The 27,699-nt window shown below is 40.9% G+C and overlaps 3 protein-coding genes across 4 annotated transcripts in view; 2 read left to right on the top strand and 1 right to left on the bottom strand.

Moving 5' to 3' along the window:
• The window catches only part of GABRB1 (gamma-aminobutyric acid type A receptor subunit beta1), a 293,072-nt gene that overhangs the window by 157,212 nt on the left and 108,161 nt on the right, over positions 1-27,699 (top strand). The gene's annotated exons all lie outside the window — the stretch shown is intronic.
• COMMD8 (COMM domain containing 8) lies at positions 226-9,580 on the bottom strand. The gene is made up of 5 exons (XM_060778483.2): positions 9,441-9,580; positions 6,606-6,761; positions 4,711-4,863; positions 3,730-3,885; positions 226-1,477 (listed from the first exon to the last, which is right to left on the bottom strand). Exons 1-5 carry the CDS (start codon positions 9,525-9,527, stop codon positions 1,457-1,459), a joined length of 573 nt encoding a protein of 190 aa, XP_060634466.2. The 5' UTR covers positions 9,528-9,580; the 3' UTR covers positions 226-1,456.
• Positions 20,859-26,930, top strand: RPAIN (RPA interacting protein). The gene is made up of 7 exons (XM_060778484.2): positions 20,859-21,022; positions 22,877-23,026; positions 24,318-24,378; positions 24,601-24,724; positions 25,901-25,964; positions 26,087-26,221; positions 26,686-26,930. The coding sequence occupies exons 1-7, from the start codon at positions 20,921-20,923 to the stop codon at positions 26,713-26,715; spliced, it is 666 nt and encodes a 221-aa protein (XP_060634467.2). The 5' UTR covers positions 20,859-20,920; the 3' UTR covers positions 26,716-26,930.

The raw sequence follows: 27,699 nt of genomic DNA, 5'->3' as shown, positions 1-27,699 counted from the left end.
CAAATACATCCAATTTTCCACTGCATTCCCTTCCCTCTCAAAACGGAAAAAGGAACCCAACATCATTTCCTTTCAATATTTTGAGACAAACTGCAGAGGAAAATTGATGTATTGAAGTTTGATGTGAGTGATACAGCATATTAGGGGGAAGGGGACAGGCCTGACTCCATAGTTGCCCCATGTACAGTGTTGGGTCTTAATCCATAATGACAAGAGACACACAAGTGGTTTTAATGTTTTACTGCAAATTCTTTACAGGGGATATGCAGATATATACAAAGTACATACAAACTCTGAGGAATATTTTATTCACCATTATAAACAACCTGTGTGCACTAGAGGATTTCAGAAAAGAAAATATTTGTTAAGAATCGTTTAAGACAAAACCAAGAAAAAGGAGGGTTGGATTTCATGGGAACAATTATGTTTCCCAGTACACTTTAAATATTTCATTTTTTAAAAAAAAACTGTTTATGTATAAAAAGACATGATAATTAGACTGAATGTTAATGATCATCCCATTCTGGGCACATTCATAGCAGGGGGTGAGCAACTTATGGCCCTCCATCTGTTGGAAAACAACTCCCACCAACCCTAGACAGCAAAGGAATAATGAAACTTGCAGTCCAACAAAAGCCACATCAATTGTGCCACCTTACCCTGTGTTTCTCAATGTAACAGCTAATAAAATTCCACAGATTGCATGTTTCCTGTTATGAGCTTTCAGTATCTTCACTTGAGTTGCATTTACAAACATTGTCAATTTCTGGTCAATAGGCCCAAGTCAGTCTTTTTGGATCTGGAGCTGGTCATGTTCAGTCTGATCACCGAGGACATATCCAATCAGAGCCTCCCCTTTCAACCAGGTATCTCCTGCCAATCTGGAAGGATGCGAGTTGCAATCCAGTGCATTTGAAAGGTGGTAACAGAAGATACTGTACTATTGCATTTTGAAGACTAAATTAGAACAAGGAAACGTATTTTTATAAAGTTCTGGAGACAACAAAGAAATTTTGCCTTTAACAATGGAAATGATGATTGTGTTGTTTTAATTTGTTGGCCACTATAGAAGTCCAAAATTAAAGGAAATAATACATTTTCTGAGGTGCCACTTCTCTGCTTTGCTGGAAACATTAGAAGTCAAACTCCAAAGTATTTTCAGAATCTTGAAAAAGAATTGAATTTCTGATTTATCATGGTGTTTGTGACTCTTCACAAATAGTTTGACAAACGATGCTCCTTTCAACTTGTCCACAAATTAAACCCAATGTGTTTTACTGCAAACTGCCATCTAGCATAAATCAAGAGTCTGACTATTGGAACATCTGCAGTTAAAGGTCTTGGTCTTCATCTTTTCATGAGCTGACATCAGCTGTTCAAAACACAATTCCCTTCTTTGTTTTGTATAATCTGTGTTTGCTTTGTCATTGCCAAAAGACACTGGCGATACCCGAGATCATTTCAGTTGCAAGACAACCTTCAAGAGAAAAAGAAAGGTGGAAGCAGTGAGCATAAATGACAAATCAGAACATTTTTTCAACACTCCCCAAGCTTGGAAAATTACTTTAGCATTGCTGTTACTTATTATAGTGTTTGAAACGTAGCCATTCACATCACCTGATGCCACATGTTGACAGACTTTATAAACTAGCTGGTATTGTGTGCCCCCCCCCCCAGATGTGTGATAGGAAGTTGCTGCCAATTGCAAGAGAAATAAGGTTGAACACTGTGAAAGCCACCCACTGTATGGCTATCAGCTGACTCCCAGTAGATTTAAATCAAGGAAAAGTTTCCTGAGAACCACCACTCCTCTAAATGTTCCTCCAGCAACAGCAAGAATATCCCTCTGGACAGCAAAATAAGGCAATCCCAACTGGATGGCCCCCATGAGGGTCTTACTCAAGGGGCAAACCAAGAATGGCCAACTTGGAAGTCCTTGAACAGACTCAAAAGTGTTGGGAGATCGAAAGACAACCTGGCAAAATGACACTGCCTGGAAGAATCCTCCACCTTGTGTGACTGTGGAGCAGTACAAACAACTAAGCATCTGTATGCTTAGTTGCATCTGTCCACAATGCCCTGCCTCATGCAGAGGAAGGATTGTTTAAAGCTACAGACAAAGCAGTCACTATTGCCTGTTTTTGGTGTAGAATTGTGTATCTGCTTGTGCTCCCTTTATTTTATCAGTTTTATACTTATTTATTTATGCAATGCTTTGACACAAAATAAAAAAACTGGTGTCAATGCTTAAAATGTATATGTTACATTTCTGGTACATTATACTTTTTTCCTTTATTGCCATTCTTTTTTGAGATAACAACCTTAAAACTGATAAAGAAACATCAAAAATATCTTGACTTTAGTTATAAGCAACTATGTTTACTGTTTTGCTTGTAACTCATGACTTCCAAGTTATGGCTCCAAAACATTTTAAACTTTACAGCATGCCTCTATGCGTTCTCATCCAAAACAATTCAATACATTGTTTTAGATGGGAAAAAAACAATAAGAAAAATTGCATTTTTGCTAACCAACAGATCCTCCTTGCCAGAACAGTAATTCCAAAAGCACCAAACTAGAGGAGAAACTGGAACTCAGAAAGTCCACCAATAGAAATTTTAACCACCTGAATGTTTTATACTTGTCTATGGTTAAATAATTGTCTTGAATTAAGACACTAAGTACAAAAAAAGTACTCCATTACATTCTATCTATGCTCACCAAGGGTGACCCAGACACAATTGTGGTCCACATGTGACCCATCACATTTTATTTATGTTCACCAGGAGTAAGCTATAAAACACAACTGTGAGGCACATTTGCACCACCATCCAGCCACTAATGAATCCAACATAATGCCATCAAAAGTCACCATTGTGAACATTCAGCAACTACACATGATGGACAAAAACAGAGTTCACACTGAGGAGTATTTCATGCAGATTCTAAGCTTCAATACCCATCCTTGGAGCCTCTACTTTAGGGTCAACGGGTATGATCTAAGAGCCTGGAATCAGTACAGCCCACGGATGACTATCCCAGCTTCAGGTAAGATTCAATGGCAAGTATCATGAAACATATGATGAAGGCATATCCTTCATATACAGGGTGAGGCAGCATAACTTCCTTTTTTCAAAACTTAATAAAACCCATTGTATGAATCAGATTTTTGTATATATATATAATGTGGGCGCATACTTAAAGTTTTGCTTTACGTAGTTTTGAAGATCAAATTAGGTAGGTGACGTCCCCCATTCTCCATACACTGAGTAAACCGATTTCTGGCGTTTGTCATGACTCTTGCCAGCATAGCAGGCATTATGTTGGCAATTTCTTCCTGGATGTTGGTCTTCAAATCTTGTAGGGTCCTTGGACGGTTCACATAAACACGAGATTTCAAAAAAACCCATAGAAAAAAATCACAAGGGGCCAAATCTGGAGAGCAGGCCGGCCACTCCAAATCCGCTCGAAAAGTAGGCCTCAATGGCAAAAGCACGCTCCTCACTGTTCCAGCGCATGATGTCGACTGAACTGTGTCAGGACAAAACTTTATACCCCTGCCTCTCAAACAAGACCACTAGTGCTCCGCTACGTCTTCAAATGCTTGAATGGCACACATTTTAAAAAAGGAATGTGCTATCTCACCCTGTACAAGCATAAAAGGCTTCCCCTGATGAGTCGGGAAAAATCTTTTGGGCATTGCAGTTTACTTTTAAAATGGACACCCACCTTATTAGCAGCTTCCAATGCATTTATTAGATTTTGTAGCTCCTCCTTATTCATTTCTAAGGAGCACAACTTTATGTCATCATTCTCTCTCATATCCAGATCCAGGTTTAGCAGTGGCATCTGTAGCATGGACAGCTTATCACTGGAGAGGGCAAGCTGTACAGGAGCATTCAGAAGAAAACACAAGTTAGATCCACTTAGCTCAAGGGTGAATAAACTGTCCATGAATGGAGCCTGAAATGCTGAAAATATTATTCCTTTCATTAAACCACATAGCCATATTTATAGGGGCTATAAATACATAAATACATTCACAAGTTAAAATCATTCTGAGCAGGGGGGGGGGGGGGTTCAACAACTGAAAAGCTTCACAGCTACAAAGCTAGTAGGAAATCTGCTTCCACTGGTAGCAATAATCAGACATGAATTTAAGTTTTGAGAAAGGGCTACACTAAATCCACACTTCAGCCATTCTGAATAAGCACCATCGCTTGCACATTTAAACTATACTTGGGGTCAGGTCTGATTAAACCAATCACTGCCTATGCATAACAAAGCATAGCCCTTCCTAATTTGGGGGGGGGGGGTGAAAGAATTGTGAAAATGTCGTTTACTGAGTTTCCCTGAATCCCGCCTGCTTTCCCACCCACCCCCATCTTTGTTTCATATTCCTGATGCAATTTATATAAACATCATTGCCATTTACATAGAGAGCACCTTTCCTGATGTCTTGAAATGGGATTTAATTATGAACTTTGCATAAGATTCTTTCTTCTTTTCTTCATGCCCATCTTCATATAGTTTATCATCATGGATATTCACAGGCTGGACCTTTTCAGAGCTTGTACAGTTATTTTTGAACTATAATTCCCCAGAGAAAACTGAGGAAATCGAAGAGCCAAGGTCCACAAAAGTAATTTTCACCACGTATGGAACTTGTGTATTTGCCCATATATTCTCACATGACTAAGAATGACTAACCTTCAGTTGCCAGTCAAAATCCAGGAGTTGGGCAGAGCACATGGCATTTGTTTTTTCAATCAAGGCCCGTCGAATATCCTGTTTTCTGCCTTTCAGGCAAGTGTCCAATGCTTTTTGACAGTCAGAACTCAACTCATTCAGCTGCTGGACAGCCTGTAAAAAAGACACCAGAGTTATACTGTCTTAAAAACAGTTATGAAGTTCAAACTTTTTTTCGTGTTAGGAGAGACTTGAGAAACTGCAAGTTGCTTCTGGTGTGAGAGAATTGGCCGTCTGCAAGGACATTACCCAGGGGGCGCCAGGATATTTTACCATCCTGTGGGAGGCTTCTCTTATATCCCCACATAGGAAGCTGGGGCTGACGGTTCTGGCTCAGCTTACTTGTCTGAACACATCCACCCCTATGTCCCACCTTGTAATCTAAGATAATCCGGGGAGGCCCTGCTCTCACTCCCATCAACAGCACAAATGCGTCTGGCGGGGTCTTCTCGGCTGTGGCCCCCCGCCTATGGAACACACTCCCAAATGAAGTAAGATCCGCTCCCTCCCTCCTGGCTTTTAGAAAAAAATTAAAATCATGGTTCTGGGACCTTCGGACAGTAGATGTATGTAGCGTTATAGAGGGACGTTGACTGAAACGGCGATTTGACTGACGAGACTGTTTTATTGTTTTAATGCTTGTTGATGTATTGTTTTAATTATGACTTATGTATAATTGTGGTTTTACTATTGTAATTGTTTGTATTGGCATTGTATTGGTGCCCAATGTAAGGCATTGAATTTTTCCATTATTTATGTGTAAACTGCTTTGAGTCCCCCCAGGGGTGAGAAAGGCGGTATATAAATACGGTAAATAAATAAATGACAGATGGGAGCTCACCCCACTCCCCAGATTCAAGTTCAAGTTCACTTTATTACAGTCAATGACCAGCTCAAGAGAAGAAGGACAACAGTCCTGCACAAGCATATCAGATCTCCAGGTTGAGACATTTAAAGCTTTCAAATAAGTGCATCATTGCCAGGACATCAAGACAATTAACCCAAGAATCTAAACCAAAAGCCATATATAGGATAATATCAAAACCCAACACAATTAATGGAATTAAAAGGAAGGGAGTCTGAAGGGAGCGAAATGAGGTGCTCATGTGGCACAGGAAAGGGAAGTCCAGTCAAACAGAGGAGGGAGCAGCAAAATTAAAAGGCTATAATCCCAACTTTCTGCTAGAATGAAATCTTGACTTGAACTAGCTTATGCCGGCAGTCAAGTTATAAGTTATAGCCAAGTTCATATTATAAGTTATATAGTTCATATTAGCAGGGAGATATAAAATTGCCCAGATCATGCTGGGTGTTTGTATAGCCAAATATCTCTATAGAACAGGCACTGAAGAAGCACATGTTCCACTGTCTCTATGTGTCGTGAATCACAAGGGCACCGTCTCTCAGCGTATGGGGTCTTCCGGTCACGACCTTCCAATACAGCACTCATCACCGAAATTCACTATTAGAGGAGATAATTTTACCAAAAGGCTGATCCAAATACACAATAGGCACTTCAAACAGCCCACTGTAGTGGTATGTCTGGAAAATAATCCTTTTGAAACTGAATGTTATCTAAAATTATAAACATTATTAAATAATATCGTTTACATTTTAATAGCTAGATTATCTCCCTGAGCTACAAAATACTAGCTAACACGGACTAAAATGTTAATACATATTCCATATTAACTGAAGATTTATACTTAATTCTACTAATCTTCCAGCCTGAAGATACACCAGGCTTTACTTACCAGTGTTTTGATAAAATGCTTTACTTCATTATACATTTTGGCTGAGAACAGCAAAACCAAGACTTGATTTTAGAAAAATATTCAATTAACAAGTGCTCATACCTCTTCATCAGAGACATTTTTGCCAACTGCATTTTTGAAATATGCTGTCGTTTGTTCTAAAACTTCCATCCATTCTGACAAATTCCAAATAGTGTTGTAGTCCTGATATCGAGGGTACGCCCGGCCACATATGCCATCAATTACTTTATGAACAAACTGGAAAAATAATAAGATAAACAAAACTTGAAGAGATGGTTAGCTTAATTTGACTTGCCACATTTAAAGCAACCTCCTGCTTCAAATAAAAATTCTATGAACTTTGCTTACCGCAGAGTTAGAAAACACAGGCCATTTGTAGTCATAAACACTTATAACCCTGAAGATGATATTTTGAACTGTAACAGTGGTTCTCAACCTGTGTTTTGGCCTACAACTCCCAGAAATCCCAGCCATTTTACCAGCTGTTAGGATTTCTGGGAGTTGAAGGCCAAAACATCTGGGGACCCACAGGTTGAGAACCACTGCTCCAGATGGTATACCCAAATTCTAGAGCTGTAACCCAAAAAGGACACTGCCAAGCCTTTAAGCATCAAGAGTATTTTTATCTGCTATTTAATACTGAATTGTTCTTAACCACTTGTTTAATATTTCCCAATTGCACACTGAGAGAAATTAAAAATAATCAATTAAAAATAAAGGACCTTGCTAGGATCTAGACATGTCTCCCAGACTCTGACAAGGAAAGCAATTTTGTAGATACAATCGGATGGATGAGCCAAATCAGCTCTTATGTTGTGTGATCTGGGTAATCCTCCTTCAAGTCTTTGTAAAGTTAGACGAAATACAATAAGACCTCCATATCTGTGAAGGATATGTTCCCAGCCAGACTATAGATACATAAAACTATGAATGCAACCAAATTTCTCTGGAAATTTGCTAGGAAATGCCTATAAAGATAACACTATGTAACTAAATTTGAAAAAAATCTGTTCCCAGTTTGAATTTTTTATTTCCTGTTTAATTGTGCAGTACCTAATCGGAAAGTATTGTTACACTCCAGAAACTTCGTTTTGTGGCTGCCACAAACAATGTCATCATCATCATTTAATTACTTATTAATCGCCCTCCATCCGAGATGCTCTAGGCAATTTACAAGCCAAATTGTAAAGGATAAAAATACATACATACAGATATGGATAAAATTAACATAGATCAAAAGCTCTAGTAAAAAGCCAGGTCTTAAGTGCTAGGGTAAAAGGCCCTAAATCACGCATGGCTCTCATATAGGGCAGCAAGGAATTCCACAAGGCAGGGGCAGAAATAGAAAAAGCTCTGCGTCTGGTCCTTTCCAAGTGCACTTCTCTAGGACTAATGTCGAATGGCTTGAGACTCAATGAGATATTTATTGAAAAACTATTGCAAAATGTGCTGCAGGATGTTCCGCATAGGCCAAGTTTTTGCAGTTTAGTAAACTTTTCCCATGTTTTTAGGATAGAACTAATTAGGAAATGACATTTGTAACCCAGGAACAAAAATCATGTTACATAGTGTTACCAGGTGGGAAAGGAAGGGAGAGAGGGAGGGGGGAAGGAGGGAGGAAGTGGGAAAGAAAAAGAAGGAAAGGGGGGAAAAGGAGGGGAAAGGCGTGAGGGGAAGAGAAAAGAAGGGAAGAAAGGGACAAATGAAAGCAAAAGAAGAGAATGGAAGGAAAGAAGATGGGAAAGGAAGGGAGGGAAGTAGGGAGTAAGTGGGAAAGAAAAAGGAGGGAAAGCAAAAAAGGAGGGGAAAGGCGTGAGGGGAAGAAAGAGAAAGGGAAAAAGAAGGGGAAGTGAAAGCAAAAGAAGGGAATGGAAGGAAAGAAGATGGCAAAGGAAGGAAGGGAGAGAGGGAGGGAAGGAGGAAGGAATTGGGAAAGAAAAAGGAGGGAAAGCAAAAAAGGAGGGGAAAGGCGTGAGGGGAAGAAAGAGAAAGGGAAAAAAGAAGGGGAAGTGAAAGCAAAAGAAGGGAATGGAAGGAAAGAAGATGGCAAAGGAAGGAAGGGAGAGAGGGAGGGAAGGAGGAAGAAAGTGGGAAAGAAAAAGGAGGGAAAGCAAAAAAGGAGGGGAAAGGCGTGAGGGGAAGAAAGAGAAAGGGAAAAAGAAGGGGAAGTGAAAGCAAAAGAAGGGAATGGAAGGAAAGAAGATGGCAAAGGAAGGAAGGGAGAGAGGGAGGGAAGGAGGAAGGAATTGGGAAAGAAAAAGGAGGGAAAGCAAAAAAGGAGGGGAAAGGCGTGAGGGGAAGAAAGAGAAAGGGAAAAAAGAAGGGGAAGTGAAAGCAAAAGAAGGGAATGGAAGGAAAGAAGATGGCAAAGGAAGGAAGGGAGAGAGGGAGGGAAGGAGGAAGGAAGTGGGAAAGAAAAAGAAGGGAAAGGAAAAAAGGATGGGAGAGGCATGAGAAGAAGAAAGAGAAAGGAAGGGCATAAGGAAGGGGCAAATGAAAGCAAAAGAAGATGGGAAAGGAAGGAAAGGAGGGAGGGAAGGAGGGGGAAAGAAAAAGAAGGGAAGAGAAAGGAAAGGAGGAAGGTATGGGGGAAGAAAGAGAAAGGAAGGGATGAACGAAGGGGCAAATGAAGAAGGGAAGAGAAAGTGAAGGAAGGAAGAAAAGAAAGAGGGAGAAGGTGTATAAGAGAAACTGAGAAAGGGAGGAAAGTGCTACAAAGAGAATGCACATAGCCTGGTATATCACACAGACACACACACCACTCGCAGTTGCACCCCTTTCCAGAGGGCATCTATTGCTGCTTGGGTGACAAAGGAGAGGGCGGTAGCCAGCCATCCCTTTCCTTCAAACACATCCCATGCCCGATCACTTCCCAAAGAAGCAGCAGCAACAATAAGAACAACTCTCCTGCCTCACCTGCAGCGTCTCTTGGGGAGGCAGCTTTCCTAAGAGGTTCATCTTGGTCTTTGACACCTTTGCTGCCTGCTTTCCGCCACCGCGCATGCGCACCCGTCCAGCAGGAGGTGAGCAAAGAACGCGGAACAGCCGGACCGGAAGGAGCGCGCGGCTTCATCTGTTTCCCGCTGCCGTCGTGTCGCAACCTCTCAAAAGGGAAGCAGCACGCATGCGCAGAACATCTTTCGCTCTCTTTGCTCCTCTGTTTCAGATGCTGATTGTGCTTTACGTCCCTTGAGGAGTGAAGCAGCGCCTCCTCATCAAAAGGGAGCTTCTTTCCACACAGCTGAATCAAATCCCACATGATCTGCTTTGAAACTGGGTTATATGGCAGTGTGGACTCAGATAACCCAATTCAAAGTAGATATTGTGGATTATCTGCCTTGATATTCTGGGTTATATGGCTGCGTGGAAGGGCCCAAAGTCTTGCTTATTATACAACAACAATATTGTTGGGCTGTTGTAAGTTATTTCGGGCTATATGGCCATGGTCTAGAGGCATTCTCTCCTGACGTTTTGCCTGCATCTATGGCAAGCATCCTCAGAGGTCACTACCTCTGAGGATGCTTGCCATAGATGCAGGCGAAACGTCAGGAGAGAATGCCTCTAGACCATGGCCATATAGCCCGAAAAAACCTACAACAGCCCAGTGATTCCGGCCATGAAAGCCTTTGACAATACAACAATATTGTTATTATTTATGTTTGTTTTTAAATAAAATGTCTACACTGTTGAAAGGACAGTTCATCTGTTAAAAGATTTTTTTCAAGTGAGTTTTGCAACTGCATCAACAACAACACAAGTACAACAATTGGCCTTTTATAAAGTTGCCATTTAAGATGAAACTTGAAAAATTCATCTTTGATATAATTGATGTGAGTTTTAAAGGCAATTTTAATGCGTTTATTGCATTTTCTGTTTTTACCACACGGTTATTTCATTTTTCAACATTTGTATTGCGCTTTTTAAATTGGGTAGTGTGGATAGACGTTAGACATCTTGAGTCCCTATGGGGAGAAAGGTGATATATTAATAATAATAATAATAATAATAATAATAATATAATTTGAGGGAAGTCAATAGTAGTAAATTGCTTAATGTGCAAAAGACGGAGTGAATACCGCAAAAACACAATCCAGAGCAGAAGTGAAAACTGGCAAAAGAAGGCTCTCCGTGGACAGTTCCTGGGGAAAATTGAGAGCCAAATTGACAAAGAAAAACCATGGCTGTAGCTCACAAATGGAACTTTGAAACAGGAGACGGAGGGCCTGATTCTGGCAGCCCAAGAACAAGCCATTAGAACAAATGCCATCAAAGCCTGAATTGGAAAGTCGACAGCAGATCCCAAATGTAGACTCTGCAAGAAAGCAGATGAAACAATAGAGCACATCCTCAGCTGCTGCAAGAACATCGCACAGACAGACTATAAGCAGAGGCACAACACCGTTGCTCAGATGATTCATTGGAACTTGTGCCACAAATACCATCTGCCTGCGACAACTGGTGGGATCACAAGCCTGAAAAAGTTACAGAGAATGAACACGTCAAACTACTCTGGGACTTCCGAATTCATACAGACAGAGTTTTGGAGCACAAGATTCTTGACCTCATGATCATGTTAAAAAAACGAAGTATGGATAGTTGATGTTGCAACCCCAGGCGACAGCAGGATTGAAGAGAAACAACTGGAAAAGCTGACACAATATGAGGATTTAAAGATCGAACTGCAAAGACTCTGGCACAAGCCAGTAAAGGTGGCCTCAGTGGTGATTGGCACACTGGATGCAGTGCCTAAAGACCTTGGCCTGCACTTGAACACAATTGGCACTGACAAGATTGCCATCTGCCAGCTGCAAAAGGCCACCCTACAGGGATCTGCACATATATTTACCGAAACATCACATAGTCCGAGACACTTGGGAAGTGTCTGACGTGTGATCCAATACAACAACCAGGAGAGTTATCTTGTTTGCTGTGTACTAACCTTGTGTTTATTTAGCCACCGAATAACACTATGTAGCAACATTTGGAGGAAAAAAATCTGTTCCTGGTTTGAAAGTGTTATTTCCTGTTTGATTGTGCAGTCCTTACTTTGAAAGTAGTTGTTCTACTCCAGAAACTTTTGCAGGTGGCACAAACTATGTTGAATGGGTCGAGACTTGATGGAATATTCATTTAACAACTAGAGCAAAATGTGCTGCAGGGTGTCCTGAAAAAACAAAGCTTTTGCAGTTTAGTAAAAAAAATTCTATATTTTTATGATAGAACCAATTAGGAAATGACATTTATAACCTAGGAACAAAAATTGTGTTAATTAGCTACTAAAGCGTGTATACATTTTAGGGGACATCCTGTGTGTGTATGTATACACACACACACACACATAAATATGCTTGTGTCACAAGAAATTTAATATGCAGATTTGATAAATGTGGATTTGATATGATATATGGTATGAATGAATTGAATGAAAAATGGATGAATGGAGTTAATAATTTTGAAGACACCAGTCTGAAAAAAAGATTAAGGATTGCAATGACTAACTACCTGCTTGCTGGACTGCAATTAAAAGTTGCTGATGAGAACTGAAAAGTACATTGTGATAAGAACTGTGACAGTGATAAGGAAATGCTTACAGCATTCCTTATGTTAAGAAGGAAGTCAACACAAGGCTAACACACACACACGTACACGTACACGTGTATATGACTTGCATTGCCCATGTGTCATTGGGACTGCTGCCCACCTACTTTCTTCCTTTTCCAGCTCCAAGGCCTAGGTCACAATGTCTCCATGGCAACACTATAACAATAGTGTGCAAGCTCTCTTTGTAGCTCTTTCTTCCCTTCCTGTTTCCCTCGTACTCACTCTCTCTTTCTCTCTTCTTTCTCTTCCTCATACACTTTCCCCTCTTTTTTCTTTCCCTTTCCTACCTTTCCCCTTTTCTCTCCCCTCCCCTTATCTCTTCTATCTTCCTTCCTTCCCTCACCTCGTACTTCTGACTTCCGCACCTTTCTCTTCCTTCTCTCCTTTTTCTTTCTTCCACCTCCCTTTCTTTCCTTTTCTTTCTTTCCTTTCCTTCCTCTCATAAATCAAAAACTTAAGTCCCTTCCACACAGCTGTATAAAATCCACATTGAACTGGATTATATGGCAGCATTGACTCAGATAGCCCAGTTCAAAGCAGATATTGTGAATTGTCTGCCTTGATATTCTGGGATATCTGGCTGTGGAAGGGCCCTTAAACTAGTATCAATGCTATGTTTGTGAGTTTCTAAGAAAGGAGAAAGATAACCAAATTTTAACAGGACAGTTAGTGACTCTTGGAATCCTGTGTATGGTATTCCTTTTTTTTCTATGTGTTTAACTAACCCAAAGCCAATGGTCGTTAGGGAACTAAAAGTCAGCAGCCATTGGAAATAGTCCCCATGCTTTTTTATATTTGTTGTGGTCCAGTGATCTGGTGTACGGATACAGTAATATAGAAAAGGATAAGTAAGAGCTTTGTGCTCCTGATCAGGCATGCGGGCCATTATGACTGGGCATGCCTCAGATTTATCTTCTGTGAATTATGACAAATGTCTGCATTCTGTTTTCAGATGAAGGAAAAGCAATAATGGGTTGTATTTTGGCAGGCGTTCAGTGTGGAAGCAGTTCAACGTCATTACCTTCACCGTGTCAGCCTATAAGCATGGTAACTTTTAAATGTTTTAATTCTTTAATGTACTTTTCAATTCTATTTTAATATTTATTTAAATGTACATTGTGTTTTAGGGCATCAAATTGTTGCCTGTATGTAAAGCCGCCCTGAGTCCACTCGAGGGTGAAAATGTCGTAAATAAATAAATAAATGAAATGAAAACACAAATAATTCAATTATGTAATAGCATAGTAATAGTAACAATACAAATAGTGTTCTCATGTGTATACCATGTGTCCATATTATCAACACGTAATCTGCTACAATATAACTTGGTTATATCATTTTCCTCATTATATAGAGAGAGGTTTGGAGCAGGGAGAAAGCAGTTTGACAATAATGAAGTTATGGCAGAGGTCATGTGTGAACTAGTGTATTTAGTCTATGAGATAGTAGTATGCTGAGTATTATAGAAGACAGCATACTGGTATCTCATAGAGCAGGCATTCTCCAACTGCAGCCCACCAGCTGTTTAGGCCTCCAACTACCAGAAGATTTAGGGCCCTTCCACACAGCCATATAACCCAGAATATAAAGGCAGAAAATCCCACAATATCTGCTTTGAATTATTATTATTATTATTATTATTATTATTATTATTATTATTATCACAACAAGATGAGTCCACAGCAGACATTCTCCTGTCTGTTGTATTGGATCACATGTCGGACACTTCCCAAGTGTCTAGCTGTGTGATGTATCGGCGAACAATGCGTGCAGATCCCAGTAAGATGGCCTTCTGCAACTGGCAGATGGTAATTTTGTCAGCGCTGATTGTGTTTAAGTGCAGGCCAAGATGTTTAGGCACTGCACCCAGTGTGCTGATCACCACTGGGACCACTTTGACTGGTTTGTGCCAGAGTCTTTGCAGTTCGATCTTTAAATCCTCATATCGTGTCAGCTTTTCCAGTTGTTTCTCTACAATTCTGCTGTCACCTGGGATTGCAACATCAACAATCCATACCTTGTTTTTTAAAATGATTGTGAGGTCAGGAGTATTGTGCTTCAGAACTCTGTCTGTCTGAATTCGGAAGTCCCAGAAAAGTTTGGCGTGTTCATTCTCTGTAACTTTTTCCGGCTTGTGATCCCACCAGTTCTTTTGTTGCAAGCAGATGGTATTATTATTTATTTATTTATTTTTATACCCCACCACCATCTCCCCAGGGAGACTTGGGGAGACTTACATGGGAACCAACCCAAATCACAGATAAAAACAACAGCATTAAAATCAATCAAATAAAAACATAACACAGTTACAATAAACAACATCACAACCATAAACATCATGAAACCATATCATGGCTGAACCAGAATTGGAGCTGGGTCCAGGCTCAGGTAAGTGAAATTCCTAAGTCGTGCCGGGAGAAAGTGCAAACATTCAGATATATCAATCTAGAGGAAATACCATAAGTGTCAAAAGTTAATGGGGAGTGGGTAGAACTGAAATGCAGGAGCATAAATAAGGTTGGGCCAATTTTCTGGTGACATGCTTACTCCAAGTCCACACTGCCATATATTCCAATTCAAAGCCGAAAATGTGGGATTTTATTCAGCTATGTGGAAGAGGCCTTAGCCAGCTTGTTCAATGGTCAGGAATTCTGGAAGTTAGATGCCCAAGCAATTGGAGGGCCATAGTTTGAGCATGCCTGTCATAGACTAAAGACACCAGTTCACACCTCACCTCTGCCATCACTTCACTAGGTGTCTTTACTTGTACAGAACACCAAAATGAGATAGCCATAAGATGTCATTGACAATCATAGCTGAGTTACATAGGATGTCAGGCTGTAAGGTTTATCTTGTATTTTCAGATCTCATTTGTTTTCCTCTGGGTCTGATCCATCTACCCCCTCCTTCCTGCTGTCCTGGAACCAAATCCCAGCAGATAAGGTGGGCTCATTGTAGTCCATTTATGATAACACCTCAAACATCCACTTGAGATTTTTCTTTTATGTTGGTTTCTCTTATTTGTTTGGTTTGAATCTTTGAAATCAGCTATAAATAGAACCCCTCCCTGCTCTCTCAGGATACCCAGAATGAGCTGCTTTCTTCCAAGAAACATATCTTTCATAAGCACATCAAAGAATATCAGAGTATTCCACAATTTATGCAATGAGGACATGTGTTCTTTTTCTCCTTGAAAAGATTGGATTTCTCCTTCAAAAGAGTGTCAACAAAAAGAAACTAGGTCTCTGAATTTGGTGATATTTGAAAACTCCTGTCTTGGATGAGTGAGCCAGGTGTGAGGCGGGAAGCTTTCCATCAACAAAATATAGAATTGTAGTGATTAAGATTAAAAATAAGGTTGGGGCAATAATGCATCCCTGTTTGATCCCACTTTAAAAGGGTCACTTTGGGAGCCATTGCTGTGACTGCTCTGCATCTATATACAACCACTTGCCCGACTGGTACGAAGCTTTGGGCTTGAGTGCCACCAGTACGCTGACGACACTCAGCTCATTCTGAGGATGGAGGGCCGGTCGGACTCCGTACCCAAAAATTTCCATCAGTGCCTTGAGGCCGTTACTGGATGGTTTCATGCCAGCAGGTTGAGGGTAAATCCAGCGAAGACGGAGATCCTTTGGCTGGGCCGTCCGGGTGGGAGGGAGATCCAGCTGCCTACCCTGGATGGCGAGACACTACGTCCGTCATCTTCTGTAAAAAGTCTTGGTGTCTTATTGGACCCACTGCTCACAATGGAGGCCCAGGTCTCTGCTGTGAGCAGATCTGCGTTTTTCCATCTACGTCAGGCTAGATTACTGGCTCCCTTCCTATCTAGGAACGACCTGGCTACGGTGATCCAGGCGACGGTCATCTCGAGGCTTGACTACTGTAACGCCCTCTACATTGGCCTTCCTTTGTTAGTGATCCGAAAACTGAAGCTGGTGCAAAATGCGGCGGCTCGTCTTCTCGCCGGGGTGCCGGCGAGGTGTCATATTACCCCAATTCTCCATCAACTGCACTGGCTACCAAGGTGCTGGTACTAACCTTTAAGGCCTTATATGGTCTGGGGCCAGTGTACCTAAGGGCCCGCTTATCCCCATACCAACCCTAGAGATTACTTCGGTCTGAAGAACAAAATCTGCTTGCAGTCCCTAATATCCAGACCTATCATTTGTCATCTACTTCTCGATTGTGGCCCCTTATTTATGGAATGCCTTGCTGATTGAAACTCGAACCATCCAAGACCTACTTGCTTTTCGGAAAGCCTGTAAAACTTTTCTTTTCCGACAAGCTTTTGATGGCTATGCCTGTTCTCGTTGCCTATTGTTATTGTTATGGTCATTTTAAAGCTAATTGTATTGTTTTAATCTGTTTCTGTAAACCGCTCCGAGCCAAATTGGGAGTAGCAGTATACAAGTTGAATAAATGAAATTAATGAATGAATGTCATTGTGGAGGAACAGCATGATGTTCACAAATTTATTGGGGCATCTGATTTTCAAGAGTTGCATTAAAGTAGCCACAATGGGAATTTAGCAATATATTTGTGTTATGTGTTTGATCTTTTTTTCTCTTTCTTTTGTATTCTGTGTATCACCTTTACACTCGAAGTTTGCTGTTGGGATTTTTGAAAAATCTACGGATGCAGAATTTGAGGATGCAGATGGTAAACTTATTTAAGTTGCTTTTTGGATCTTCTCCTCTGCATGGTTTATAGTTTGCTCTATTTTTCTCAATGATCAGTGAATGTCTCTCTTTCAGACGGGAAGACCTACATCTATATAAAATCACAAATGAAATCCATGGCAACCAAAGATGGCTCATTCTGCTATGAACTGAATATCAATGGGAGCAAGCAAACTCAGGCACCATATTTAGGAAGGCAGTGATGCCCTCTTGTGGTTTACTAAGAAAGCAATTAGAAACTGGTCCACTCAAAGATGAATTTATATACTCATCTTTTAAGCTTTCGTATAGTCCCTCATAGTCAAGTCAGCCAGATGTAACAATATTAGTAAAAAGCAAATGCAACAAGAAATGACACAAACACAGTCATACGACTCATACATTTTAAGAATAAAGCAATACAACAAATATCATAATTATCACATTTTAGACACTATTTATTTATTTATTTAAATATATATGTGCTATTGTGGTTTTTAATGCTTATATTGTCGTTAATTTTATGTTTATGCTATTTTCCTTGTATGTATTGCTTATGTTATTTGGAAACCGCTCTGAGTCCCCTCTGAGATAAAGCAGTATATAAATAAAGTTTTGTTGTTGTTGTATCCCGCCCATATCGGCCCGCAGGCAACTCAGGGTGGCGTACAAGTCAGCAACAATTAGATGCCATATATAAAAATACATACATCAATAAAAAGCAGAAACATCACAATACATTTAAAAACCATAAAAGCAATGAATAATAAAAATTACAAAAACTATGTCTTCTTGCTCAAATCTTCAACCATTCCATCATCTTAGCCGTTCCTAGTTCATTTTCTGATTTGTGTTTTTCTGGTCATGCTGTGGTTCCAAACGCTTGCTCAAAGAACCAGGTTTTCACTCTTTTTCGAAAGGGCAGGAAGGAGGGGGCCAATCTAATTTCCCTAGTCAGGGAGTTCCACAGCCAAGGGGCCATCACAGAGAAGGCCCTGTCTTTTGTCCCCGCCAAACGTGCTTGTGAAGCAGGCGGGATCGAGAGCAGGGCCACCTCAGACGATCTCAATTTTCTAAAGGGTTCATAGGGAGAGATGCGTTCGGATAGATAAGCTGGACCGGAACCATTTAGGATAGATAATTTAGGCTGGAACAAATTAGCTGGGCCGGAACAAATTAGAGATAAGACACTGCTAACTTTTAACTGTTAACTATGGTATGACATACCAGCAGATTCACTGATTTAGCAAGGACAGTCCCAATTCTTTCTCATAAACCCACATTTTCAACTGCTTTTAAAATGTTGTATTTTTTCCCCTCCCCATTTGTTCTTACTTGGTCTTTGTGTTGGAACATGGGCTTGGGGCAGTGGATGAAAGTGAAAAAAAGAGAATATCACAGCAAACCATCCCTATTTTGTGGCTATCAAGTTCTGTGATAAGGCACACATATGTATATAAATCCATCTTTGTGGGATTTACTGTTGCATAACCTAATTGATTCCAAATTAGGGTGGTCCAAAGGCTCCTGTCATGGAGGGTTGTTACTTGAAATAAGATGTGGAAAAATGTCTCTCATTTTTAGTTCAGCTATGCAGTAGATGGCAGTGGAGGATCACAAGTAACATCGTCTGAAAGTTTTCCAGAACTCTGCCTTCTACCTCTATACAATTATTACACGTGGCTTCTGACTTCAGGATAGAAATGTAGTTGTTCTTAGAAGGGTTCAACTTCACTGTTTTACTGTGGGATTTTTTTTTACATCCTGGAGGAGACTTTTATTTCTTACAAATAGATCAGTTGGACCAAGTCAGTAGGCTTCTGTGGAGTTACTGGCATGCTGGTGAGTGGACCTAGGAGTGAAAGCATTATTACAACTCCTGGCTCTTACGTTTGGCCTTATTCAACAACTAGGGAGTACAAGGTCAATGGGATTAATGGGATCAAATATACACATTTTAATGAGTTTATAGGTTCATGTGGGGACTTTTCTTTTTATTATTATTATTATTATTATTATTATTATTATTATTTTACTGACACAACAGCACCGTATGTCACAGCAAAGGAGATCTATATGCTGGATTTCGTATCACAAAATCACAAGTCGAACACTTCCCAAGCGTATAGGACTGTGCGATGTATTTTCGAATGGTGCACAGATCCAAGTAAGGTGGCCTTTTGCAGTTGACAGATCGTGATTTTGTCGATGTTTATTGTTTCTAAATGCCGGCTGAGATCTTCTTGCACGGCACCCAGTGCGCCAGTGACCTCTGGGACCACCTGTACTGGTTTATGCCAGAGCCTTTGCAGTTCGATTTTGAGGTCTTGATAGCGGCTGAGTTTTTCCTGTTGTTTTCCCTCAATGCAACTGTCACCTGGCATGGCAACATCAAGAGTCCAGACTTTTTTCTTTTCCACAATCGTGATGTCTATCGTATTGTGTTCCAAAACTTTGTCAGTCTGGATTCTCAAGTTCCACAGTATTTTTGCATGTTCATTTTCCACTACCTTTGCAGGTTTATGATCCCAATTCTTTACTGCTGGCAGGTGGTGCTTGTGACATAAGTTCCATTGAATCATCTGGGCCACAGAGTTGTGTCTATGTTTGTAGTACATCTGTGCGATTTTCTTGCAACAGCTGAGGAGATGATCCATGGTTTCATCAGCTTCCTTGCACAGTCCGCATTTTGGGTCATCCACTGATTTTTCAACCCTGGCCTTAGTTGCATTGGTTCTGATGGCTTGCCCCTGGGCTGCAAGAATCAGGCCTTCTACCTTCTTCTTCAGGGTTCCATTCGTGAGCCATAACCAGGTCTTCTCCTTGTCAACTTTTCCTTCAATCTTCTCAAGGAACTGCCCATATAAGGCTTTGTTGTGCCAGCTGTCAGCTCTGGTTTGGAGTGCAGTTTTCTTGTACTGACTCTTTGTTGTGCTTTGAGAAGTTTCTGATCATTGACTTCCATTAAAGCAGGTTCTTGGCTTTCATTATTTATTATTTTTATTTATTACTTGCTGTCCCCTGCCATGCATTTCTGTGGCTCATTCTGGTGATCTGGAAAATAAAGTAATGAGAAAGTGTTGGTTTCTAATATATGTAATTTCTTTATGCTTGTGAGTAAACAGTATTTCTTGTTTCTTTGTCAGTGTTGATGTGGAGAGTGTCTGGTTTGCCTACTCTGGAATATGCAACATATCATAGTCCTTCTTTAAGGGTCTCTTTCAAATCTATGATACTATATCTGTGTGTGTGAGAGAGAATCATATCTATTTATCTATATTTATGACTGGATGGCTCTTTGTCAGGAGGGCTCTGATTACATTTTCTTGCCCCGGTGAAGAGAGTTGGACTGGATGGCCTTAAGTATTTTCTGTTGGTCATGGGGGTTCTGTGTGGGAAGTTTGCCCCATTTCTGTCATTTGTGGGCTTCAGAATGCTCTTTAATTGTAGTGAACTATAAATCCCAGTAACTACAAATCCCAAATGTCAAGGTCTATTTTCCTTAAACTCCATCTGTGTTCATATTTGGGCATATGGAATATTCGTGCTAAGTTTGGTCCAGATCCATCATTGTTTGAGTCCACAGTGCTCTCTGGATGTGGGTGAACTACAACTCCCAAACTCAAGGTCAATGACCACCAAACCCTTCCAGTGTGTTCTGTTGGTCATGGAAGTCCTGTATGCCATGTTTGGTTCAATTCCATCTGGTGGAGTTCAGAATGCTCTTTGATTGTTGGTGAACTATAAATCCCAGCAACTACAAATCCCAAATGTCAAGGTCTATTTTCCTTAAACGCCATCTGTGTTCATATTTGGGCATATGGAATATTCGTGCCAAGTTTGGTCCAGATCCATCATTGTTTGAGTCCACAGTGCTCTCTGGATGTGGGTGAACTACAACTCCAAAACCAAAGGACACTGCCCACCAAACCCTTCCAGTATTTTCATGGTCATGAAAAGCCCTGTGTGCTAAGTTTGGCCCAATTCCATCATTCTTCTGATGGTGATTCAACTCCCCTTCCCGTCATGCAACGGCAGGAAGAGGCTGCCCGGGGAGGGCGGGGCTGCCTTGGCCGGAGGGACTTCATTCCCCAGCGTGCTTTGCGGGGACGGCTGCCTCCCCGTGGAACCCGGATGAGGAGCAGGCGGCAGAGGATGGAGGCAGCCTCGCTTCAGCGCCACCGCTCTCTTTCCAAAGGAGCCTCTCCGCCGCCCTGGAAGGACGCCTTCCGACAGGTCAGGCTTGGCGAGGAGAGGAAAACGGGGGGACGCTGGGACCCCGCGGAAGCCTCCCTTCCGCACACCAAACAGCCCAGGCTCCGCCTCCGAACCGTCCAAAGGAGGCGCCCACTGGGTCCTCCTGCGCGCCGTGTTGCCCCTCCCAAAAAAAATCTTTTCTAGGCATGGGCAAACTTGGGACCTCCCTCCACGGTTTTGGACTGCAACTCCCGCAATTCCTAACAGCCTAACGGCAGTTAGGATTTATGGAAGTTGCAGTCCAAAACACCTGGAGGGAGGGCCCAAGTTTGCCCATGCCTGATATCTTCTATCATCTATCTATCTATCTATCTATCTATCTATCTATCTATCTATCTATCTATCTATCTATCTAAATGCTCTGTGCATAATGAGTACCTTAAAAACAAATGAACCAATGAACGAAATCACACCAAATTTGGCAACAAAACGTCTCACAACCCAAAGAGTGACCATCACTCAAAAATTATGCTTTTGTCATTTGGGAGTTGGGAGTTGCTGGGATGTATAGTTCACCTACAATCAAAGAGCATTCTGAACTCCATCAACGAGGGAATTGAACCAAACTTGGTACACAGAACTCCCATGACCAACAGAAAATACTGGAATACCTTGAGTTTGAGAGTTGTAGTTCACCTACATCCAGACACCACTATGGACTCAAACAATGATGGATCTGGACCAAACTTGGCACGAATATTCCATATGCCCAAATATGAACACAGATGGAGTTTGGGGGAAATAGACCTTGACATTTGGGAGTTGTAGTTACTGGGATTTATAGTTCACCTACAATCAAAGAGCATTCTGAACCCCACCAATGACAGAATTGGGCCACACAGAGCCCCCATGACCATCAGAAAATACTCAAAGCCATCCAGTCCAACTCCCTTCACCAGGGCAAGAAAACCTAATCAAAGCCCTCCTGACAAAGAGCCATCCAGTCATAGATATAGATAGATATGATTCACACAGAGAGAGATATAGTATCATAGACTGGAAAGGGACCCCTGAAGAAGGACAATTATATGTTGCATGTTCCAAAGTAGGCAAACCAGACACTCTCCACATCAACACTGACAAAGAAACAACAAGAAATACTCTTTACCCACAAGCAGAAAGACATTACATATATTAGAAACCAACACTTTCTTATTACTTTATTTTCCAGATCAACAGACTGGGCCACAGCAACACCTGGCAGGGGACAACTAGTACACCATAAATATAGAATGAAATATCCATAGATAAACACTGTGCTTAACTTCTTTAATTTACAACTATTCATATTTTAACTCTTGATCCAAACTTTAAGAATCAAATTATTATAATTGGTGTAATAATCCTTTGTGGGGAGAAAAGACAGGGCAATAATAATAATAATAATAATAATAATGGCAATTATAATAATGGTAATAATAAGTTACTTGGTCTATCTTACTTATCCTATATGTGTTGTGACCAAAACATGTATGTGTGTGTGTGTGCGTGCTTGTGTGGTGCACTTTTCTGATTCATGAGAAACTCAATAATAATAATAATTTATTTTGATTGTACTAGGTTTGGTTCAGTTTTCACCTTTGTAGTCTGTGTGTCTCTTTAAGAGGGATATAATATGTAATATAACAATATGTTTTCTGATAAAGTAATCAATAAATATTATTATTTCAATAGTACTAACTTTTAATGAACTTTTACATTTGTAGTCTTTAGGTTTTGATTTGTAATGCGAAATTGTTACCACTGTGTGTCTCTTTAAGAGGGATAAAATATGTAATATAAATAATAATAATAATAATAATAATAATAATAATAATAATATTCTCTCCCCAGCGCTGTGCCGAAAGGCTGAAGAACAGCAGGGCTCGGCTGCTGGAAAGATACCGAAAAGCAGGAGACAATGCCACTTTTAGGGAAGATAAAGAGACCCTTTTGGTGCAAGAAGTGATGGAGGTGGAATGGAAGGCAGAGGCCTTTGCAGAGGTTCGTTCCATACTTTCGAGATGGAGGGACCCCCAGAGGCCATCCAGCCCAACCTTATTCCGCCAGGCAGAGATAGAATGATATGATTGTTATTATTATTCTCCTAGAGTTGGAAGGGACCTCCTCAAGCCATCCAGCCCAACCTTATTCTGCCAGACAGGAAGATAGAATGACTATATTATTATGATGATTAGTGTTTGATGCATAACAAGATTAGTCCACAGCCAACAAGATCACTATGTTGGCTTTTGAATTTGATCACATGTTGGACACTTCCCAAGTATCTCAGATTGTGTGATGTATAGGTGAATAATGCGTGCAGATCCAAGTAGGGTGGCCTTTTGCAGCTGATCACCACTGAGACCACCATTACTGGCTTGTTCCAGTGTCTTTGCAGTTCTGCCTTTAAATCCTCATATCGTGTGAGCTTTTCCAGTTGCATCTCGTCAATTCCGCCGTCACCTGGGATTACAACATCAATGATCCATACTTGTTTTTTTCCATGACCGTGAGATGATGACGATGATGATTATTGTTATTCTCCTAGAGTTGGAGAGGACCCCAAGTGGCCATTCAGTCTAAACTTATTCTGCTAGGCAGAAAGATAGAATTACTATATTATTATTATTATTATTATTATTATTATTATTATTATTATTATTATTCCTAGATTTTGACCCCAAGTGGCCATTCAGTCCAACCTTATTCTGCCAGGCAGGAAGATAGAATTACGTTGTTCTTGTTGTTGGAAGGGACCCCAAAGGCCATGCAGTCCAGCCCCCTACTTTCTGCCAAGTGGGAAAAGCACCACCTGATCCCTCTTGACAGATGGCTATCTAGCCTCTGTTAAAAATAATATCATAGGACCCTAGAGTAGAAAGGGATCCCCAAGGGCCATCCATTCCAACCCCATTCAGCCATAAAGGAGCCCCCGGTGGCACAGTGGGTTAAAGCCCTGTGCCGGCAGGATTGAAGATCGACAGGTCGCAGGTTCGAATCCGGGGAGAGGCAGATGAGCTCCCTCTATCAGCTCCAGCTCCTCATGCGGGGACATGAGAGAAGCCTCCCACAAGGATGATAAAAACATCAAATCATCCGGGTGTCCCCTGGGCAACGTCCTTGCAGACGGCCAATTCTCTCACAACAGGAGCGACTCCTGACAAGACAAAAAAAAAAAAAACCCATAAAGGAAGATGCCACCCGATCCCTCCCAATAGAGGGCCATCCAGACTCTGTTGTTGGTCTGGGTCTCCCATCCAACCACAGCCGACTTGCAGTGCTTCCCTTCCAGGCACTGGAGGACTCTGAGCTGGCCGTCCTGGAGGAGATCCAGCAGGAACTGATCTGGCAAGGTACCCTTCCGTCCTTCCTTCCTTGCTTCCTTCTTTCTTTCCTTCCTTCCTTCCTTCCTTCCTTCCTTCCTTCCTTCCTTTCTTCCTTCCCTCCTTCCCTCCTTTCTTCCTTTCTTCCTTTCTTTCCTTCTTGCCTTCCTTCTTTACTTCCTTCCTTCCTTCCTTCTTCTCTCCCTCCCTCCTTCTTTCCTCCATGTTGCCCAACCGTTTTTCTCTTCTCAGAGCAACAACGGGCTGCCATGGAAGAGGAGTACGAACACAGCCTGCGCTTCGATGAGGAGAGCCTGAAGGCCACGCTGCAGGGCCTGGAGGAAGGGCCAGGCGTCCTCTGCCCTGTTTGCAGCAGGTCAGGCACACAAGAGGCTTTGCAGCAGCTGCAGCAGGGTGGGCCTCTGTCTGGAGGGATCGGATTGTGTCTCCCTTTATAGCAGAGCATGGGACTGGGTGGCCCTTGGGGTTCCTTCCAACTCTAGGTTGATGATGATAACAATAACACTATCTTCCTTCCTGTCAGAAGGGAGTTGGACTGGATGGCCTTTATAGTACCTTCCAATTCTAGAATAATAATATTAACTATAATAATAATATAGCAATTTTGTCTTCCTTATTGGCAGGAGGGGGTTGGACTGGATTGCCTTTGGCATCCCTTCCAACTCTAGGATGATGATGATAATGATATTATTATTATTATTATTATTATTATTATTATTAATAATAATAATAATAATAATAATATAGCAATTCATTCTTCCTACCTGGCAGGAACGGGTTGGACTGGATGGTCTTTGGGGTCCCTTCCAACTCTAGGATAATAACAATATTAACTATAATAATAACATAGCAATTCTATCTTCCTGCCTAGCAGAAGGGGGTTGGACTGAACTCTAGGATAAATAATAACAACAACAACAACAAGTGATTGCCTTGACTTTGAAGGAACTGAGGGTAGCCATGGACAACAGGGAGCTCTGGCGTGGGCTGGTCCATAAGGTCACGAAGAGTTGGAAGCAACTGAAAGAATAAATAGCAACAAAAAATAATATCCTAATTCCATCTTCCTGCCTGGCAGAAAGAGGTTGGACGACGACAACAACAACAACAACAAAATAATAATAATAATAATAATAATAATAATAATAATAATAATTCTATCTTTCTGCCTGGCAGAAGTGGGTTAGGCTGAACTCTACAATAGTAGGAGTAGAATAATAATAATAATAATAATAATAATAATTCTTCCAATATCCTAGAGGCCCTTGGGAAGAGCCCAATATTCAGAGATGAATCCCAGAACCTTGGACCTTATGTCCATGTGTGCTGCTATGTTATGTACATGTAAATAATAATAATAATTCTATCTTCCTGCCTGGCAGAAGGTGGGGTGGATTGGATGGCCTTTGGGGTTTCCTTTCAACTCTACGATTCTATGGTATAGACTTCTTACAGAGAGAATAAGCATAATTCTGTTGTGCTTCTTTTGGTTATCATCAGAGGCTAGTTTAACCTCGGTCTTGTTTCCTAGGCACTCGCTTGGTGTGACGAGCCGCTTGGTGGCGTGTCCATGTGGGTTACGCATTGCCACACAGGTAAGCTGATCTGCGGAGGGTGAGACTCCCATCGATCACAAAACTATAATGGTAGAATTACATTGGCCGCTACTGCATCGCACTCCAAAATCAGATGAATAAAGATTCCTGCTCTCTTTTAGGAGATGACCGAAGACAAGCTCCGCTCGCTGCTGGATGAGGCCATGATGGAACACAACCAGCGATGCCATGGAAACCCCGAATTTGCCATTACGAGCAAGATGGAAGGAGAGGCCACCCTACTCATGACCTGCAAGGTATGCAGTGCTTGGATACAGCCACAAGGGGGCTGTCTATATATATATAAAGGATCAGCTATTGGACTCTAGAAATGTATGGATGCAATGCTCAGATTTATATTTCTCTCTCTATATATAGAGAGAGGGGGGGAGAGTATTATGCATATATGCACATATATTAGATATATACACACATAATTATATATTTACATATATAGTTATATTACATATTATATAATTATGTTTGTGTTATATTACATGTTTTGTATTATTTCTGCTTCATTAACTTGTAGATTGAATTTATTTAATGTAAACACAATTTTCAAAAGTCCATAAATGGGGAGAGAGACATATGTGTGTTTTTTTCTATCTATGTAATTTGTTGTATTTTTTAATATTCATTTGTTTTTTTAATTTGACAGGAGAGGCAGATAATAAATTATTATTATTATTATTATTATTATTATTATTATTATTTCTAGGTTTGCGATTCCTGGGCTGTCATTTTATGATCTTAATGGCTGACTCCACCAACGCCACCACCGTCCTCCAAGAAGCACTGTGTCAATGAATGTCTCTGCGAGATACACGATGTATAGAACTGTACAATGTATAGAACCATAAAGAGCACTTGGTGCTTGATTTTGTGTGTTAAGTTATATGGAATGATGCTGGGTTGTTTGTTTGTTTTGTTCCACTGCCAAATAAAGTATTCCTATTAAGTCAAGATCTGAGTTTGGGGCACAAGTATATTCTGAGTATCCAGGAAAACCACACTAGGACTTGTTTTTGGGGAGACAGAGGGGTGGTATGCTCTCTGTATGACACTCCAGTGAGTAGTCTAGCTGCCGCCCGTTGGACTAGTTGAAGTTTCCGAGCAGTCTTCAAAGGCAGCCCCACGTAGAATGCGTTGCAGTAATCTGTTTGATTTCTACATCCTAGAATTATTCACATCTCAGAAAAGCACAATGAAAGCAATTAGTAGTGATTTACATCAAAGGTTTGTCATTGCAGTTCGAAAAATCAAGATTATGTAGCACTTCTCACAAGAGAAGACAGCATCGCTTTTCACCTGAGAGGTGAAGTCTCTTCCATTACATTTTGCTTATGGAGAAATATATAATGTAGCTCTTTAAGCATGTGCATTTATACCGTGCAGCACAGTTTTCTTAGGCAATTAATTATTGGATGAAATTGTTTACCGCCTTTAAATTATTATTTTTTGAATAATTTACAGGCTTTACCTTTTAAGTGCTACTTCCTGTGAAGGAGCTAATGAAACAGCGTACAGTGGAACCTTGACTCAAGAGCATCCCAACTTTAGAGTGTTTTGGATTAAGAGCTGTCACTTGGCCCAGATTTTGCTTTGACATACAAGCAGCATTTTGAGTTAAGCTAGTGCCAGAGTACAAGACTTTAGGGCTTCAAGGAAGCAGCCTCCGTGCCTCATGCTCTTGTTGACTTTGGAAGGTTACTGTCTGCTTTCCTCTTATCTG

This window comes from Anolis sagrei, chromosome 5, assembly GCF_037176765.1.
Source record: "Anolis sagrei isolate rAnoSag1 chromosome 5, rAnoSag1.mat, whole genome shotgun sequence".
Taxonomy (NCBI): Eukaryota; Metazoa; Chordata; class Lepidosauria; order Squamata; family Dactyloidae; genus Anolis; species Anolis sagrei.
This window is presented reverse-complemented; position numbering and strand designations above follow the sequence as displayed.